At 36.8% G+C, this 19,350-nt stretch overlaps 1 protein-coding gene across 9 annotated transcripts in view; it reads right to left on the minus strand.

Moving 5' to 3' along the window:
• The window catches only part of STXBP5L (syntaxin binding protein 5L), a 419,013-nt gene that overhangs the window by 118,773 nt on the left and 280,890 nt on the right, over positions 1–19,350 (minus strand). For all 9 annotated transcript variants that reach the window (XM_072613876.1, XM_072613875.1, XM_072613874.1 and 6 more), the window contains 4 exons: positions 17,801–17,841; positions 13,238–13,455; positions 12,092–12,264; positions 2,032–2,157 (listed from right to left, as the gene is read on the minus strand). In XM_072613876.1, coding sequence (XP_072469977.1) covers positions 2,032–2,157; positions 12,092–12,264; positions 13,238–13,455; positions 17,801–17,841 — 558 coding nt within the window. The remainder of the gene's footprint in view (positions 1–2,031; positions 2,158–12,091; positions 12,265–13,237; positions 13,456–17,800; positions 17,842–19,350) is intronic.

Genomic DNA, 19,350 nt, shown 5'->3' on the forward strand with positions numbered 1-19,350 from the left:
ATTGATAGAGGAATTTCCTCACCAGGAGGCCCCCATACCAATGAAATCTCAGTCTCTATCCCTTTGTTGTTCACTTTTTTTGTCACATCCAACTCTTCATGACCCCATTTGGTGTTTTCGTGGAAAAGATCTGAGAGTGGTTTGCCATTTCCTTCTCAAGCTCATTTTGGAGGAACTAAGACAAACAGGGTTAAGTGACCTGTCCAAGGTCTCACAGCCAGTAAGCATCTGACGTCACATTTGAACTCAAGAAGATAAGTCTTCCTGGCTCCAGGCCCAGCACGCTATCAACTGCATGACTAGCTATTTCTACATTGTAGTAAATTCACACATTTAAATTTTACCCAATATATTTTATGAAACTTTAAAAAAGGGAAGCCTGAGAAGAATACAGCTAAAGAATCAGAGAAAAAGGGAAATGTAGATGGAGAAAGGAGATCGGAAATTATTCTCAACTCAAACTACCCATTACAGTCATATGTGATTGTGTGTGTGTGTGTGTGTGTATATTCACGTGTGTGTGTGTGTACCTGTAGATATATAACTGTGTTTATTTTTGGTTCACTTGTATGTGTTTAAGCACTATATAAGCAAAATTCCTCTCAGAAGGGAGATATCTGTTGCAGTAGCTTACAGATTAATGATCATATATCACATGGCTGTGCAGTTTATCTGTAGCCTAGGAGAAAGGATACAAACTGGCCAAAAGATGCATTTGATTTGCAAAACTGAACTTCAGGCCAGAAAGGAAGAAGCTTCTGTGAAATCCTCCCTTATTCGGACTGTGACCCCGTAGGGATTTCAGTGAGTCACAGAAAGATCCTAGGTTATAGAGGTCAGCTCGGGGCGCACAACAGTGTAGAAATGCTAGAGCTGTTTATGTTGTGTTTAATAGAGATATGTCCCAAACCAAAACTACTGCTAGTCACAGAACTGTGGCTCTAACTGGGAGGAAAAGCTATGAACCACAGGTGCACTCTACAGTATATTCTAAAATGAGCTAATTCAACTGATATATTGTCTACAAAACTTCAGGTGAGTAATTTAATCAATTTTTCTTTCAATGAAAAAGTGACTTTTTTGGGATATGGCCAGGGGTATGTTGGAACCAGCTCTAGGGTCTCTGAGAACTGACTTAAAGTTTTCAGCGTTAGCAATTACACCTTGGTAGTTAGAGAATTTATACACAGTAAACAAACAAATGACAAATCAGGGCTTGAATTACTGTTTTATTGATTGTTCAGACTTAAGAAAGTGATGAAGAAAATGCTAATAATGCAGGTTGAGCTTCAAAATGTGTTGTGAGCATATTTTGAGGGGAAGGAAAGCCAATTGTTAAACATTTACTAGAATACCATTGTAATTATAAGCCTTTAATTATTTTCTCATTGTAGATATGCTTCATACCTACATGAAGGATGTATTTGAGAATATGTATTGTTTTTGAGAGTATCCTATTTTCTTCTCCAGATGTCATTCACACAATAACTGTGGCCTTCCAGGTAACTCATCTCCCTTCCTCCCTCCCTCCGTTCCCCCCTCCCTCCTTTCCTTCCTTTCTTCCTTCCCCCCCCCCCCCGTGTCTCTCTCTTGTCTCTGTCTCTCTCTCCCTCCCTCCCTTCCCCCCTCCCTCCTTTCCTTCCTTTCTTCCTCCCCCCCCCCCGTGTCTCTCTCTGTCTCTATCTCTCTCTCTCACCCTCCCCCCTTTCCCTCCCTCCTTCCTTCTGTTCCTTGGCATAAGGAACCCAGGTTCTCCAGCTATAAGCAGGATACTTTCCCCCTCTCTCCACTATTCTCCACGATACCAGTTTCACTACAACAGCATCCAAAGTGACAAAACTATGAATGATTTAGAAACAATCTATAATCGTCAGCTCAGAGGTTGTTTTGGGACCACTGGGTACTGTGTTCTGAATAGGAAGATTACAAATTCTTTTCTTAATCCAATCTAACCAAATATTTTAGGTTAGAACAACTTTCCTTTTTTTTTAAAGATCTAATAGGGTAAAGCAGAAAGAGCGTATTACTTACATGCCATAGGCAGAGCTTACAGTGAGACTGGTGATCTGTTGTGGAGGTTCTCCATCTACCCATACCAACTGAACAACAAGTTCTGCTTGATAACCCGGAGGCATCCGAACAGGTCGTGTCTTAACACTTCAGGGAAGAATAAAATAAAGTAAAAATACAAGAAGTATTCAAATAGAACAAAAAGAAACTAGCTCATACTTACTTATTAAGTTTATATAGAATCATTTTGGGCAGCTAGGTGGCACAGTAGAGAGAGCCCCGGATTTGGAGTCAGGAAAACTCATCTTCCTGATTTCAAATCTGGCCTCAGATGCTTTACTAGCTGTGTGACCCTGGGCAAGTCACTTAACCCTGTTTGCCTCAGTTTCCTCATCTGTAAAATGAGCTGGAGAAGGTAATGGCAAACCACTCCAGTATCTTTGCCAAGAAAACTTGACATGACTGAATAACAATGAAAATCATTTAACCGAAAGGCACAAGACACTTGTATGTGACCAACTCAGAGTACGCCTTTGGCAGCTTACAGAGGTATAAAATTTTTCCAGTCTTCTACTTAAGTTCTCTACAGGGTTTACATGTTTATTTGTATCTTTATATAAAGCGTAACCACCTTGAGATCTTTCGTCCGCCTAATACCACTTAAAAGAGGAGGGGTTAAAAAATGTCCATGGAATGAGTAAACAATTCCATTGCAGGAGATAATTTGCAATATGTTTGGAATATCCAGAATTTCTCGAGATGAGCCAGAGGAGGACCTTATCTAAAATTTATTTCAATAAGCAATAATTGGGTAACTGAAGTACTGGGGACACAAGGACAAAATTCAAAGAGAACTTAACCTTGAGGACCTTGTATTCTGCTAGGAAAGAATATGTTCACAGATAAATACAAAATATACATGGGTGGGAAGTTACTCACAACTAGAGAAATCAGGAAAAAACAAAACACTTAACCAACAAACAGCTATATCCCCCTTTGTGTGCTAGGAGCTGAGGTCATAAATGTAGCTCAGGCTTTTTATAGGCAAGAATGGGGGGATGGGAGCATCCCATTTAACTGAGACTGACTGATTTCTCATCCATTAAGTCATATGTAAGATGCCAATCAGTTAGGAAATAGAAATTTCTAAAGCCAAGTAGAAATTCCAGATACTGGCAGATGCAGAAAAGATACAGGACCAGAAAAGAGGGGGTACTAGGAATGGTTAGGGTGCAGGAAAGCTGTTTTTCGAAGAAGACCATGACGTCAGAGAAATGATGACATGACTTGCACTTAACTTTGTTTTGAGTGAAGGAGGGCTGTGCAAGGTCAGTGACAGGTAAATTATAGAACAGAAAAAGACTAGGCCAAAAAAGAGAAAGATTTTCCAGACCAGTTTATAACAACTTATTTTAGGTTCCCACTGACTACTCATCTACTTTTCAACAGGTTATCTATACTTATGCCTGACTATTGGAATATTATTGGGGTCAATTATACACAACTGGAACTATAATGAGACATGGGTGAAGGGAGAATTAAGAAAAGAAAGGTAGGAGTTAAAATGAGTATTTCTAACATTGAACAAATGATCAAAACTTCCCAACTAACATATTGTGACACTGGCATGCCTGGAAGATAACAGAGATGTGACAAAGTACTGGAGCTATAATTTGAGTAACTACTTAAATAGTTTGCAGAAATAAATTTTGTAGGGCGTAAAATGTCCATTTTCATGATGAACAGGGACAAAGTAGGTGCCAATTACATTTATGTAGAGAGAAAAAGGAGATGCTGCTCAGGGATGATCCGTAATAGTAAAAAACAATTTACTACAATGATCTTGACAATTTTTTTTTCCTTTTTTCTTTTGGTTTTTTCCCTTTCGTCTTTCCATTTTCATCCTTAATGTCCATGGGATGACTTTGCATACCTGGATGTCTTGCCAAGCTTTCTTTAAATTGGTTTTATCTTCCATTACTTTTTTTTTGCTTTATGAGATGATGTTTCTCATTATCATCTACTGTACTCTGTAAGATTTTACAATTGAGTTTATATTCTAACACGTTGTTGTTGTTCTTTAACAGCCATCCCTCTGCACTGGTTGACTAAGGTATTTTCTCTGTCTTGGTGCTTTTGATCTAAAGAATGTGTAAAAAGATTTGGGGGATATTTAGAAGCTTTTGAGCTCAATTTGAGTTGATGGGATGATTTAGATGTCAAAAAGTCAATTTCATCTGCACCTGCATCAAAACATCATAGCTGTCAGGAATGTGGGAGAGATAAGTATCCTTGGTCTCTGCTTCAGTCATGTGTTCAGTTGTGAAGGTCAGAATTTACTAAAGATTTACAAGAGTTTACATCGATAACCTGGAGAGTATATGGAAGAATATTAAGGATCATCAGTTGATGAAAATGGAGATTTTGAGCCTGGAAAAGATTTAGGAAATGAAATATGATAGTCACCTTCAAATGTTTAAAAGACTACCATATGAAATGAAAGATTATGCTTCTTCTGTTGGCCCCTAGATGGCAGAACTGGAAGCAATGAGTGGAGATCATAAAGACACAAATTTAGGTATGATATTAAGAAAAACTTTATAATGATCAGAACTAAACAAAAGTAGAATGGACTCACTCAAGATTATCAAGTTCCACCTCACTGGAGGTCTTCAAGTAAAGGATGGATAAGGACTTATCAATTCTATTGTAGGGAAAATTCCTTCAGGGAATACGTTAGAATCGATGTCTGATGGACTCCAACTCTAGAATTCTATGAATTCAGTTCCACTAGGACTACAAATTGGCACAAACATTTTGGAGAAAAACTTGGCAACATACAATGAGTCATAGGATAGATCTTTTGAATTCTTTTAATATGATTCTATCCTAAATATCTAATAAAAGGGAGAAATGGTTTTAATTTACAAAACTTTTCCTAACTATTCATATGTATTTATTTGTTAGAGGAAAAAGTAGTGAACACCACATGTCTAATGACTGAAGTATAAATCATGTTGTATTAGTGTAATAAAAGAATATTCTATCATAAAATGATGAATATTAATCCAAGGCAAGATAGAAATACTAACAGAAAATTACAGCACAGTCAATAGCATCAGAATTATGTGCATATTGACTATAACTGAACACGCACAAAAAAAGACTAAGAGACAGACTATGTTAGATCTGTTCTTTTCTCTTGTTTGACTCTATTAAATACTAAATTTTCTTTATTTTGTATATCTGGTGACTTCCCTATCTCTCACTCTCAGCAACTGCCTTCTTTGCTTGTTCTAGCTTCTGCAAGGCAGCAGGCAGTCAGGTCCTTCTGAACACAGTCTAGCTGCCCAATCAGCTGCAAACAACTGTTGGAGGAAGCTACCCTCAGACAAAGCATGTTCCTGGTGCCTTTTCTACCTTCCCCTCCCACTGGAGGGCTCAGCCTCTGCTGCTGGACCCAATCCTGTTTTTCACTGTTTCAATGGTGGTAATACTGGCCATGGTGCCCGCTTCTTTCTGTCCTCTGGCTGCTACTGTAGTCTCTCCAACTCTATACATTTTTAAAGGTAAGTCAAGTCAAGTCAATAAGTATTTATTAAGTGTCTACTATGTGCCAAGCATTGTGTTAAATGCTGGGAATACAAAGAAAGACAAAATTAGTTGCTGCCCTCAAGCAACTCACAATGTCTTTGAGACAGATGTGTCACTTTGGTGTTGTCCCAACCTCTAATTCCCCTCATTACCCTGGCACTTTTTTTCTCTCTAATTTTTCATCTTGATGCTCCAAATAAATTTTTCCTCCACTTCTTTTCTCTTTTAAGACCATACGAGGGAGGTGGAGCCAGGACAGCAGAGTAAAAGTAGGGACTTGCTAGAGTTCTCCCCCAAAATCCAGCCAAATACTGTAAAAAATGACTCTAAACAAATTCTGGAGCTGCAGAAACCAGAGAATGATGAAGTGAAGCAAATCTCTAGCCCAAGACAGCCTGGAAGATCGACGGGAAGCATCTACTGTGCCAAGCTGAGAGCAGAGCACAGTCCATGGCAGCACAGAAGGGACCTGAGCAGGCCTCGGGGGGACTGGATCCCTGGCACCTGTGGTGGTTGCCAGAGTTCACAACCTCAAAATGCAGACGGCAAATTGGAAGGTCAGTGGAAAAACCTTGTCAGACCTGTGTGAGAGAGTAGTGTGGTTAAGCCCCAGTTCCAGGGCAGCAGAGGGGGTGAAGGAGTGTGCAGCAGCCACAGCAGCAGGAGAGGCAGCAGGAGCCACTGTTTCTGGAGTTTTAGGCCCATAAATTGTGGAGGGATAGAGTAGCTGCCAATACACTGCCCACTCCCACTGGAAGCAGAGAACTACCTTGACAGAGTTCAAAAGTCAAGTAAATGGCTGGGAAAATAAGCAAAAATCAGAAAAAGAATCAAACTATAGAATCTTACTTTGGTGACAAGAAAGAACAAATTATACATACAGAAGAAGACAACAAAGTCAAAGCTCCTCTATCCAAAGCCTCCAAGAAAAAAATATGAATTAGATTTGGGCCATGGAAGAGCTCAAAAACGATCTTGAAAATCAAGTAAGAGAAGTAAAGCAAAAACTGGGAAGAGAAATGAGAGTGATGTAAGAAAATCATGAAAAACAAGTCAACTGCTTGCTAAAGGGGACACAAAAAATGCTGAAGAAAATAACATCTTAAAAAGACTAACCCAAATGGCAAAAGAGAGACAAAAGCCAATGAGGAGAAGACTGTCCTAGAAAGCAGAATTGGCCAGATTGAAAAGGAGGCCCAAAAGCTTGCTGAAGAAAATAATTCCTTAAAGATTAGAATGGAGCAAATGGAAGCTAATGACTTTATGAAAAATCAAGAAATTATAAAACAAAACCAAAGGAATGAAAAAATAGCAGACAATGTGAAATATTTCACTGAAAAAAACAACTGATCTGGAAAATAGACCCAGGAGAGACAATTTAAAAATTACTGGACTATGTGAAAGTCATGATCAAAAAAAGAACCTAGACATCATCTTTCAAGAAATTATCAAGGAAAACTGCCCTGATATTCTAGAACCAGAGGGTAAAACAGATATTGAAAGAATCTACTGACTGCCTCCTGAAAGAGGTCTCAAAAGGAAAACTCCTAGGAATATTATGGCCAAATTGCAGAGCTCCCATGTCAACGAGAAAATATTGCAAGCAACCAGAAAGAAACAATTCAAGAACTGTGGAAACACAATCAGGATAACACAAGATCTGTAGTTTCTACGTTAAGGGACTGAAGAGCTTGGAATATGATATTCCAGAGAACAATGGAGCTAAGATTAAAACTAAGAATCACCTACCAGCAAAACTGAGTATAATACTTCAGGGAAAAAACTGAATTTCAATGAAATAGAGGACTTCCAAGCATTCTTGATGAAAAGACCAGAGCTGAACAGAAAATGTGACTTTCAAACACAAGAATCAAGAGAAGCATGGAAAAGTAAAATAGGAAAGAGAAATCATAAGGGACTTACTAAAGTTAAACTGTTTACATTCCTACATGGAAAGATGATATTTGTAACTCTTGAGATTTTTCTCAATATTAGGATGGTTGGAGGGATTTATACATATAGACAAATGTCACAGGGTGAGTTGAATAGGAAGGGATTATATCTAAAAAAAATTAAGGGATGAGAGGGGAATATATTGGGAGAAGGACAAAGGGAGAACTCTCATAAAAGAGGTAAGAAAAAGCTTTTCAATGGAGGGGAAGAGGGGGGAGAAAAGAGTGAACCTTACTCTGATCAGATTTGGCTTAAGGAGTGAATAACATGCACACTCAATTTGGTATGAAAATGTATCTTACACTACAGAAAAGTAGGGATGAAGGGGATAAGTAGGGGGTGGGGAGAATGATAGAAAGGAGGGTAAATAGGAGGAGGGGGCAATTAGAAGTAAACACTTTTGTGGAGGGACAGGATCAAAAGAGAGAACAGAATATATGGGAGGCAGGACAGGATGGAGGGAAATGTAGTTAGTCTTTCACAACATAACTGTTATGGAAGTATTTTGCATGACTATGCATGTTTACGCTATATTGAATTGTTTGCCTTCTCAGTGGGGATAAGTGGGGAGGGAGGAAGGGAGAGAAGTTGGAACTCAAAGTTTTAAAAATAAATGTTAAAAACTGTTTTTACATGTAGCTGGAAAATAAGACATACAGGCAATGGGGTATAGCAATCTATCTTGCCCTTCAAGAAAATAGAGAGGATGGTGATAGAAGTGGGGAGGGGTGTGATAGAAGGGAGGGCTGATTGGGGAAAGTGGTAATCAGAATGCATGCTTTCTTGGGATGGGTGGAGAAGAGACATGGGGAGAAAATCTGGAACTCAAAATCTTGCAGAAGTGAATGCTGAAAACTAAAAATAAATAAATTTTAAAAAAGACCAGATGAAGCTTCTAAATATTAATAAAAACAATACTGTTATTGTTTGTAATTGTCCTACTAGTGACTGTTCAGAGATAGTCAATAGTTATTCAGTTACAAAACACTGATAAATATCTGGGTAAGTTGCATCTGAGATTCCCTTTTTACATTTCCTATAAATTCACTGAATCTTCAGTCTTTTTCTTTATCTTTCCCAAAATTTTTGAGTTTTCCTAAAGAATTTCCTGAAATAAAGTATGACCAGATTCCTTCCCTACCAACAACTTTCAGAAAGCCTTTTAATTCTTAAATTTTGTTTTCTTGCTCTGCATTTCATATCTGTCACATTAGATGATATTACATTCAAGTAATTTTCTCATTAAGTCATTTTCTGGGTTCTTTTTAGGAGGATTCTCCTATTGTGTATGGCATTCTGAGCTTCTGTAAATGAAAGCTATTATTCACTGAGAAGACTATTTATATTTGCCATAGACTTTTTTAAACTTTTGAATTTTATCATCATTTTCTTCCTTTTTTCCTTATTTCATTACAATTTTGTTAATTTCAACTTTTCCTTTAAACTCTTCATTGTGTCAATCATCTATTTTAGTGTACTCTGAAAAACTGATTTTTTTTTGGTGTTTTTGCTTCAGTTCTAAAAATCTATTTTTCCCACAACGTTAGAATTTTTGTTTTCTCATTTCTTTGAGTGAATTTTTAAAAAAAATTCTTTTGAGGATTTATGGTAGTTTTGCTTTGGGAGGGTATCCTATTGTCATTTTTGAGGGGGATGTTAAAGAGTCAGCCTCCCCCAGATCATCTCTTTTCTTTTCTGCCATAGGGGAGGGTCTCAGGATTGTAGTAGGGCCTCTTACGAATGCCATAAATACAGACATTTTGCCTTACACACACGTCTAAAAATGATTCAGACAAATGAATGACTGACCTGAGAAAGGAAAAGCTTCCTTTCAGGTCTCCTGAGAATGAGAAGTGTTCCTTGAGCCACTAAGTTCTCTTCTTGATAAATGTGGCTACAACAGGCTGGGGGTAGCAAAGTAAAGGAGAAAAGACTCTATTCTCATATTTCTTTCTCCCAAGTGGGTTGGATAGTGAAAGAAAAGGAAAGAAAGAGGAAAATGGGAGATGTACTTCTGGTGCCTTCTCATTTTCTTACAGGGGATGAAGAATATTGCCTTAGTGTCTACAGTAGATTACAAACGTATAGACTAGGATCTTATTGATTGGAATCCTGTCTTGGAGTGGTGGTGGAAAAGGAGTGCAGAGGAGTTAGGAAGTGGCCATTAAGTCTGCCTATCATCTCAGTCACCACAAGAGCACCCTTACCAATTCCTAGTCTATTCCCTCTCTCTCTTCAGGTATCTTTTTTAGTCCTTTAGTCTCTTTAATCTCTTTCAATCCCTTTCTTCACGCTCCTCATAGCAGCTGTCCAGAGAGCCTATGTATTTTTCTCACTGAGCAGACTAGAATACATTTCCCCATACAAAACCCCCAAATCAAATTAATGGTAAGTTCCCAGGCTAGCCCACAGAAGCATATGTGTGTGTGTGTGTGTGTGTGTGTGTGTGTGTGTGTGTGTATGTATGTATGTATATAATCCTTGCAGCGGAACTCTTCTATAGACGTCCTGTTCACATAGTACATCATGGCATGGAGGTTAGTCTATATTTCTGAAAGTTATACTGGTACAGCATAAACCTGAACTCTCCATGGTCTAGTCAAGCTATTAGAGACCCTCATCACCAGAAGTTTGGTTGCCGTGCAAGGGAGAAGTTTTGCTCTTCCATGCTACATTACAACCCACATTTGATGCATTTTGTTCAGTTTCTGGAATCCATCCATCCATCCATCCATCCACCTCTCGAACTTTCTGCCTCTACTTAGCAAACTTTCCCTTCTAAGAATAAAAATTTAAAAAGAAAAAAAAAGTTCAGAAAAACCAACCAGTATGTTGATCAGATCTACAATATATGCATCATTTCATATCCATAGTCCTCCTCTAACCCCCCTCCCTCCCTCCCCACTCCACTCTGTGACTAAAGGAGGGAGTTGTGTTTTTTTTCTGCTTAGGTTATAATTACATAGCATTTAGTTTCAATTTATTGTTCTTTCTTTTTACATTGTTGTAGGCATTGCACATGCTCCTATCCTGGTTCTGCTTATTTTACTCTGAACCAGGTCACAAATCTTTCCATGTTTCTCAGAAATTTTCATATTTGTTGTCCCTGATGGCACAGTAATATTTCATTACATTCATGAATTCCAGTGTGTTGAGTCATTCACCAAATTCTAGGCACTGGATCTCACAACTTTGTGGTCTAGTGGGCAACCAGTCAGGATCAATGACTGAAAGTTATAAACAGAGATATTTCAGCCTAACTTTAACAGTTTTTTAACTCAAGTGTTTCCCAAATTGAAATGAGCTGTCTTGTGAGACAGTGATTCCACTGTCACTGCAAGACTTCAACGTGCCATGGTTGCTGAAGAGGTGTCCCTTGCTCTGGGGAAAGGTTGGGCTTGATGGCCTCAAAAGTCCTTCAGACATTAACATTCTTTAATTCTCTTAATGTGCACAGAGGCAATATTGACAGTGCTTTAGTACAGGGCCTGGAACATAGTAACCGCTTAATAAATGCTTGGTGATTGATGACAAGTGGTACTTCTAAGGAGAATCTCCAGTATGGTTATCACTTCCTTCTTTTTCTTCATGTTATTATTCAAATGGAAGTCAATTAAATGAAGGTAAATAATTCAAAGCAGAAAGGTGTATCAGTTAAATAAGTGCATAAAAACAAAGGATTAGGAGATTTAGAGAAGCAATATGTGTTAAATATATATTACCACAATGAGAATTTTAATTCTCTTCATTAGCTGAAACTCTGTGAATGTGTTTTTATATTATCTATATTGTCTTGCAATGTGATAATACAGTGTGAACAAATTTTTTTTTACAGAATTTTCTTGTAGCTTCCCGTCCTGTAATGCCTCATTGCCTAAAAATCCTTCTATATTTAAAGAAGAAGTTTGAGAAGGAGATGGTGGTGTCAGAGATAAGAATTAAAGAGAATGAGATATTAAAATTAGTTCCTGAGAAACACCTCCAAATATCTTTCGTCCATTTTAATTGAGATGTGGGAAGACTAGGTTGCTTCTCCAGAAGGGGTTCAGAACCGTCTCCCAGTCTGCCATATCTTTCCCTTTGCTCTCCCAGAAATGCACAGTTTGATAGCTAAAGTCATAGTATTTTACATGAATTGTTGCTGCTGTTCAGTCATTTTAGTCCTATCTGACTCTCCATGACCCCATGTGGGGTTTTCCTGGTAAAAATAACGAAGTGGTTTGCCATTCCCTTTGCCAGATCATTTTACAGATGAGGAAATGAGGAAAACAGGGTTAAGGGACTTGCCCAGAGTCACACAGATCGTAAAAGTCTGAGGCCAAGTTTGAACTCAGGAAGATGACTTGTCCTGACTGCAGATGCCGTTCTATGCACTGTATCACCTGGCTACTAGCTGCTGAACTACCATTTATGCTTTATTGCCATGAAGTATGACAACTGAAATGGACCTTAACATACAGTGTTACTGCTTAATCTCAAAGAATTTTATTAGAACTATTACATAATATTTTAAAACTTCAGAAGAGAGTCTTACCTGAGGCAAGGGATGCTGTCTTTTGTCCCTCCTTCGCTTGCTACAGTGCTGGTACTCCCTGAAAGACTCTTCGAAGAAGGAAGCTGAGAGGAGGGATCTGGAAACGGAGGAATTGTTTCTGGCTCAGGAGTAATGATATCCTCAACATCATACTGAAGTCGTACCTCTAATGACTTAAGTAAATAAACATATGTTATAATTTAATTAAAAATCTCATTTTAAAACATTTCAATTCAGTTATATTTGATATTACGGATAGCAAATCCTATATTTAGTAGAATATATTCAAGATTCATCATTGGGAAAGTCAATAAGTAATTTAGCTGAGTAACAACCCATGGCAAGTATATGTTTATCAAATGGATTATTTCAATCGATCAATAATTAAAAATTAAGTGGTTTTTGCTTCTATAGAATTTTGTTTGCATTTTTGTTCTGCAAACTTAACAGGTTTAGAATACTTTCAAAAGGAGCATGCAAATTACCATTTTTAGTACATGAATTTGTAGAAAATGGAAATTTACTATTAAAGTAATTCCCATCAAAAGAATTAAATTACAACTGTATCTTTCAGTAGTCCTTAACTAGGATATGTTGAGTGTTTCTTCATGATCTTAAGTCAGACTAATCTGATGTGATAAGTGGAGAATATATGGTTCATTTTGCACATAAGGAAACTGAGGCCTAGAGAAATTATGATTTGCCCTCAGTTACTAGTAGTTGAACAGCTGGTATTTGAATCCAGGAAACCGTGAGTTCAAATCTAGCTTCAGACTCTTGCTAGCTCTATAACACTAGACCAGTCTCTGAATGTCTGTTTGACTCAGTTTCCTCATCTGTAAAATGGGATAATAATAACACCTACCTTTCAGGGTTTTTGGAGAAAAAAATGAAATAATATTTATACAGTGCTTTTCAAAATTTAAAGTGCTATGCAAGTGTTAACTATTATTATCATTGTTCCAGATTTAATGACCTTTACATTACACCTTTTTTGAACAAATTCAACATTTATTGAACAAAACTAATAATAAAATGCTACTGTCTTAAAATCACAACAAACAGCAGCTTAAAATATGATATAGTCTATTGCATTTGGTTTCTTCAGTCACTGTGACTGTAACAATTCCATTCTTAATGACTTACCACTACTTCAGTAGTAATTTCATGCCTGCTGAATTTGTAAACAATGACATATGCAGAAACACCCGCTACACAGAATATCCTGCTTTCAGGACACCAGTAAATCATCTGGACGGCGTAAGGGTCCTCCTCTACAATTTCAGATGTTGGTTTTCCATCTCCTATCTTCTGTTTTTCAAATACTTTTGATGTTTTTAACTTGTACAGCATCTGTAAAGTTACTGTAAAACATTGAAGCATAGATTAAAACCTGTATTTAAGATAGACACTTACAATGTGCTGGAAAACTATTTTAATAGCCTTGTCATCATTCTGTAAAGGTTCCATGGCATATGAGTTAGTGCCAATTGCCCTCCATCATTTTATATCAGTAGAATTCAGTTGAAAATACTTTGATTCTGCCCTTTAGAAGAAACACTATCACTTCAGCACCAGGGCACATTGGAAAACCACTGATGGTTAATTCTTTTTCTTACCCTTCTCTTTAGTTTGTGGCTTAAGGGAAATTTTGAAGGACATATCGTCAAGTTATCACTTGTAAGACACCAGCTTCCTCATCAATTATTCTGTAGCATCAAGGGCCATATGGCATAATGTAGTTTGACAGCAACATTAGTTAGATGGGGGCATTTTTGTGACTATAAGGTGGGCCCAGAGCATGTGGCAGCCACTGTAGAAGAATGAGCTGCAGTTTGATAAAAAGAGCTGCAGTTTGATAGAAAGAACACAGGACTGAGAATCAGAAGACCCACATTTAAATGCTGGCTTCACCATTTACCAGCTATGTGACCTTGGGCAGGTCACTGAATTCATCTGCTGTAAACTGGCTCTTTCTTCCCACTCTGCCCCTTTTCCGAAACCTCCAACAATATTTGGCTAGAAATATCTGTGCTTAATGAAAGCTACCTAACAAGCAACCCACACCTATTATATCACAGGTGAGAAGCCAGTTAAATACAGTTGAGCAGGCTTCTATATTTCCCTTATAATACACAAGGCCTTCTTTAAAGAATAATCAAAAGAGCCCACTAGCCATAAGGAGTCTCTCTTTCATGTGGATTCTTGTGCTAGATCTCCCTCATTACAATGGCAAGCACCTTTGATAAGCATATATTTCACTGTTTTTTCATCCTTTGACAATAATAGTGATCAGAGGAAGTCATGTCTCTTTTTAAGACATCTGGTATAGTTTTGATATATTCATAGGCCATATATCTTGCTGTAGAAGAGCGTCTATAGGATGACATTTTGCTTTAAAAAATATTTAACAAACAATAAGCACAGTGGAATCTTACATTCTTTACACATTTCAGATAACTCTGATTGTAAAGAGGCAGTCTACTATGAAATATCAATCTAAGAGTTTGCCTGATCTATTCTAATACCCTGAATCAAGATTATCCTTAATACATAAATAATTCTCAAAGAAATTTGCATAGATGAGAAAGTAGGCATATAATTCAGTCAGTACTGAAATTCTTTTGTTGTATTTTTTAAAAAGTAATAGAGATTTGATATTTTTTCCATACCTTTGATAACATTAATTTTCCGATATATCCTAAGAAATGATCCCTCACTGGCCTCTACATTTCACGTTTTTGTGTGATATTATTGGTCACTTGCCATGTCTACTAAGTCCCAATTCTTTTCTCCAAAAAAGATATTCATGATATGCAAACATGAGATTTCTGTGTATTCTACAAACCTTTGGCATCTCTCATTCCTTATACCTGAATCATACTTTCACATATAATATTTTTGTTATTCTAGCCTAGCCCCATTTTTTCTTGCACATCACCAAATAAAATTATATTTTGGTCTAATTTTTATTTTCTTATAAAAGAAACTGAATTTCTACATCCACATGCTCTGCAATAAATCTTGGTATAAAAGATTCAATTCTTCTCATTGTGATCTTTTGACAATACTTATCAGAACACTGCAATATGAGATAATCAATCTCATGATATGTGATTTTTTTGGATTACTGCTAAAAACAACTCTACTTCTTTATTTGCTCCTTCAGAGAGAACCTGTAAGGCCATCCTTCCATAGCTGCAACTTCTTTTGGTCTTCTGGTTTCATTTATAACAATAATATCAAGATTTATCTTTTTTTCCATTTTGGGGAATTGGATAGGGAAAGATAATAACAGAGTTGCAAAAAACTGAGATAATGAAGGAAAGGGGATTATCAAGGCAGCATGGTGGTGAAACTTGCACTAGTTCTGATCAAGATTCCATGAATAGGAGTAGAAAGCGCAGATGGTGGAAGCAATCCAGGGCTGAAGTTTGCCAAGAGATGAAGGGCAAATATTACAAGGGCGTGAGGGATTTGAAAGGAAAGGATGGTGTAGAAATGACTTATTGTTGGTTTAAGACTGGAAAGGAATTATAGTGAAGTGCGGAAAGAGGTAATGGCATGAGGAAGTAGTGAGAAATAAGAGAGACTGGAGATTTTGATAAGGGAAAAGAGTAAGTTTAGGAGCGATGAGGCACATGAAGAGGTGGCATGGTTAGGTGTTATATCAGGTAGAGAAGTATCAGATTTTCTAAAGAAGTAAGAAGACTCCTTGTGGGGAAGTGTGAGATCCAGTGCGTGACCATTCTTATGTGTGGTTTAGGTGGAGTGAAAGAGATTTAAGAAGTCTGAGGAACTGGGGGATTAGTGAGTCTGAGGGAGCACCAGTGAATCCACTGAAGTGAAGTCATCTAGTATGAAGGCAGGAGATAAGGAGAGAAGAATATGACAAGTTATGTAGTGGATTCCTTGGGAAAGGAAGGAATGACTTCAAGTTTGGTATGCTAGAGTCAGCAGTATTTGTACGGAGTGGAAAAATGGAGTAGACTTAAAATGAGAAGAGATGAGTGATGGGGGTAATGAGAGAGTACTTTAGTGACCAGATCCAGTCAGGGTACTTAAGACTCCCTCTCCAGTATCACTTGTCTGTGGCTTTTAAAGAAGCTATGGCCAGTGTTGGAGAGACTGTTCTGGGATCAGGGTGTGATGGAGTTAGTTCCTATTAACTGAAGAGAAGACTGTCAAATTTTCAGCAGGAACATTCACATCTCAGAAACCAGCAAATGCTACAAATCATGGCTTGATTCATTGTTTTACTGACTGGCTAGACTTAAGAGAGTGATGAAAAAATGTTAGTAATGTAAATAAAACTTAAAAAGGTGTCACGGCCAGTTGCTAAACATATCTATAGGACATCTGCTCTACACCTGATATGTAAAAATGAAGCTATCTATACTCCTTCCTAATTTCCACATCCCTGACAATGGTAACACAATCTTTTTGGCTCAACAAGCTTAAAAACCTGGAGTTCTTAATTCCTTTGATTCCTGCATTCAATCCATCACCAAGTCCTATTAATTCTTTATCAGCAGAATCTCTTAGATTCTGTAGAAAGTCAACAATCTACTACTCAGGCTGCGACAGCTGCAGAAGCCATTTAATGATTTTAGTCTGATCTAATTCATCTTAAATATAACAGCAAAAGTAGAATTCCTCAAAAGCAATTTTCTTGTTACTCTCTCATTCAAGAATGTACAATGAAACCATATTACTAGTTATATCAAATTCAAATGCCTTTAATTGATTGTCAAAACTTTCTACCCGCTGCTCCAATCTTCTTTATCCAATCACAGTGCCAATGTAATTTCTCCTCAAAAGAAACTATGACCACCACAACTTGCTCCTTTATTGTCATTCCTTTGAAGACGTCACTTGTAGGTACTATTCAATTTCACAAACATCTTGCAAGTGGTCAATTCATTAGGATTAGAAGTATAGCACCACCCCCTCCTAACTGTTACATACTCACAAGACTTATGTCTGTCTAGCAGTTGTAGAGGGGGAAAATATTGTTTAAGCAGATTGCTAATGTAATCACATGGGTTGCCATGAAAAAAGTGAAAAAAAAAAGATTTTAGAAGTTAAGTATAAGAATATAAGGAAAATTTCTAAGGGCTAGATGAAGAAATGGGTTTCAAAAGAAGTAGAGAAGTTGGGAATCAGAGAAACACAAATGTGCCCTATGGAATAGTCAGGTAGCAAAGGGGATAAAAGATGGAATGAGAGTTATTACTCTGCATCAACAGAGAAAGTTTCCTTCTTGAGAGCTCCCTGTACCAATAAACTCAAGGATCTGATTTTTTAAAAAATCCCTACTGCTTTGCAGGGTGCACAATGTCTTATGCATAGCACATACTTAGTAAATGCTTGTTGAAGATGAATGCAATAAATATCTGTTGATTACAATTTGTTTGCTGATTTAGTTCAATTTATTTGGAAAAAAAGAAAACTGTAAAAAAATATTTTTTAAAGCTTGGATAGAAATGAGGAAGGAAGTAGAGATAAGATGACAATTCAGTATGCCCTTTGTACATAAAAATGAAAACGCATAGCACTTTGAAAAACATTAAATTGAATCATTTCCCATAATGTATTAAATCTTAGAAACTGTAGCAAAAAAATCCATGAAATGGGAGGTTAAATTTCACATAAAATATTAATGCTATAATCTGTTTTATGCAATAAAAAAATAAGATTAAAACTTACTTGCAGAAGCATCCCAAAACTTTATTGATCCATCTGCATGACTAGAAAGAGAGAGAAATTAAACATCAATTAAAACACGATCAAATTAAAATGCCTAATCATTGTTGAAAATCCTGATATTATCAGTCAGATCCTGTTACATAAATACCATTATAATGAAAATCTCTTTAGAGCAAAAAAAAAAAATCCAATCCCCAAACTACATCCCACTTATTTACTTTATTTGTAAAATTAAATTATATTTTTCTAATAAATCAAAATTTACCTTCTCTATTTTCCTTTCCCTTGTTGAGAAATAAAGAAAAGCAAAACCTGTTACAAACATACATAGCTAAGCAGAACAAATTCTCTTTTTGTCCATGTCCAAAAAAGAATGTCTTTATCAGTACTCTGAGTCCATCATCCCTCTGTCAAAAGGCATGTTTCCTAATGAGTCTTCCAGAATCATAGCTGATCCCTGTATTGATCAGAATTACTATATCTTTTGGGGAGAATCTGGGAGGAGGAGGCAATCAGGGTTAAGTGGCTTGCCCATGGTCACACAGGTAATAAATTTCTGAGGCCACATTTGAACTCAAGCCCTCCAGACTCCAAAACTGATGCTCTATCCACTGTGCCACCTGGGTACCCCTAGAGTTCCTATTTTTAAAAGTTGTTTGTATTTCTAATGTTGTTGTTATTATGTAAACTGTCCATGTTTTTCTCCCTTTACTTGCCATCAGTTCATATAAGTCTTCTCAAGATCCCACTTATTTTCTGAATTTTTTGTTATAAATTTAAAATAAAATTAAAACCATCAACAAAAGCAAATAATCAAACAAACAAGGAAAAAGAACAAACTTCCACCATATACCCTTAGATTTTGACAAGGAAAAACCAAACAAATTAATAAATCTAAAAAAATATTCTTTTTTTTTTAGCATTTTCTTTCAGCCTATCTGAAGTCCATCCATCCCTAATATTCTACTTATTTCAAATTATACAATATAATTCAACAAATACAAAGAATTAGTAATGTTCTTTAAGTTTACTATACGAAAATTTTCATCCACTGCAATAGGCTTTGATCCATAGTAAAGACTAATACATAGATACACTGTTTTATCTGAGAGTAAATGTCCTATCACATGAGTAATGTTCAATCATTATCATTTATTGAAGTAAATGCGCAAGTGATCAGTAATAATGATATGATACTGTAATAGTATTGTATCATTTCTTTTAAAATTGTCTCAATGTTTAGTGAAAAATACATTGAATGAACTCATGCAAACTTCTGATCATTATGCCACTTTAACACAGTATCTGGAATAAATTTAAGACTCAATTTTTTAAAATTAAATTTATTTATTTAACTTTTAACATTCATTTTCACAAAATTTTGGGTTCCAAATTTTCTCCCCATTTGTCCCCTCCTTCCACCCCAAAACACCGAGCATTCTGGTTGCCCCTATCACCAATCTGCCCTCTCTTCTATCATCCCTCCCTTCCCTTGTCCCCATCTTCTCTTTGGTCCTGTAGGGCCAGATAACTTTCTATACCCCTTTACC

Source organism: Notamacropus eugenii, chromosome 5 (assembly GCF_028372415.1).
Source record: "Notamacropus eugenii isolate mMacEug1 chromosome 5, mMacEug1.pri_v2, whole genome shotgun sequence".
Classification (NCBI taxonomy): domain Eukaryota; kingdom Metazoa; phylum Chordata; class Mammalia; order Diprotodontia; family Macropodidae; genus Notamacropus; species Notamacropus eugenii.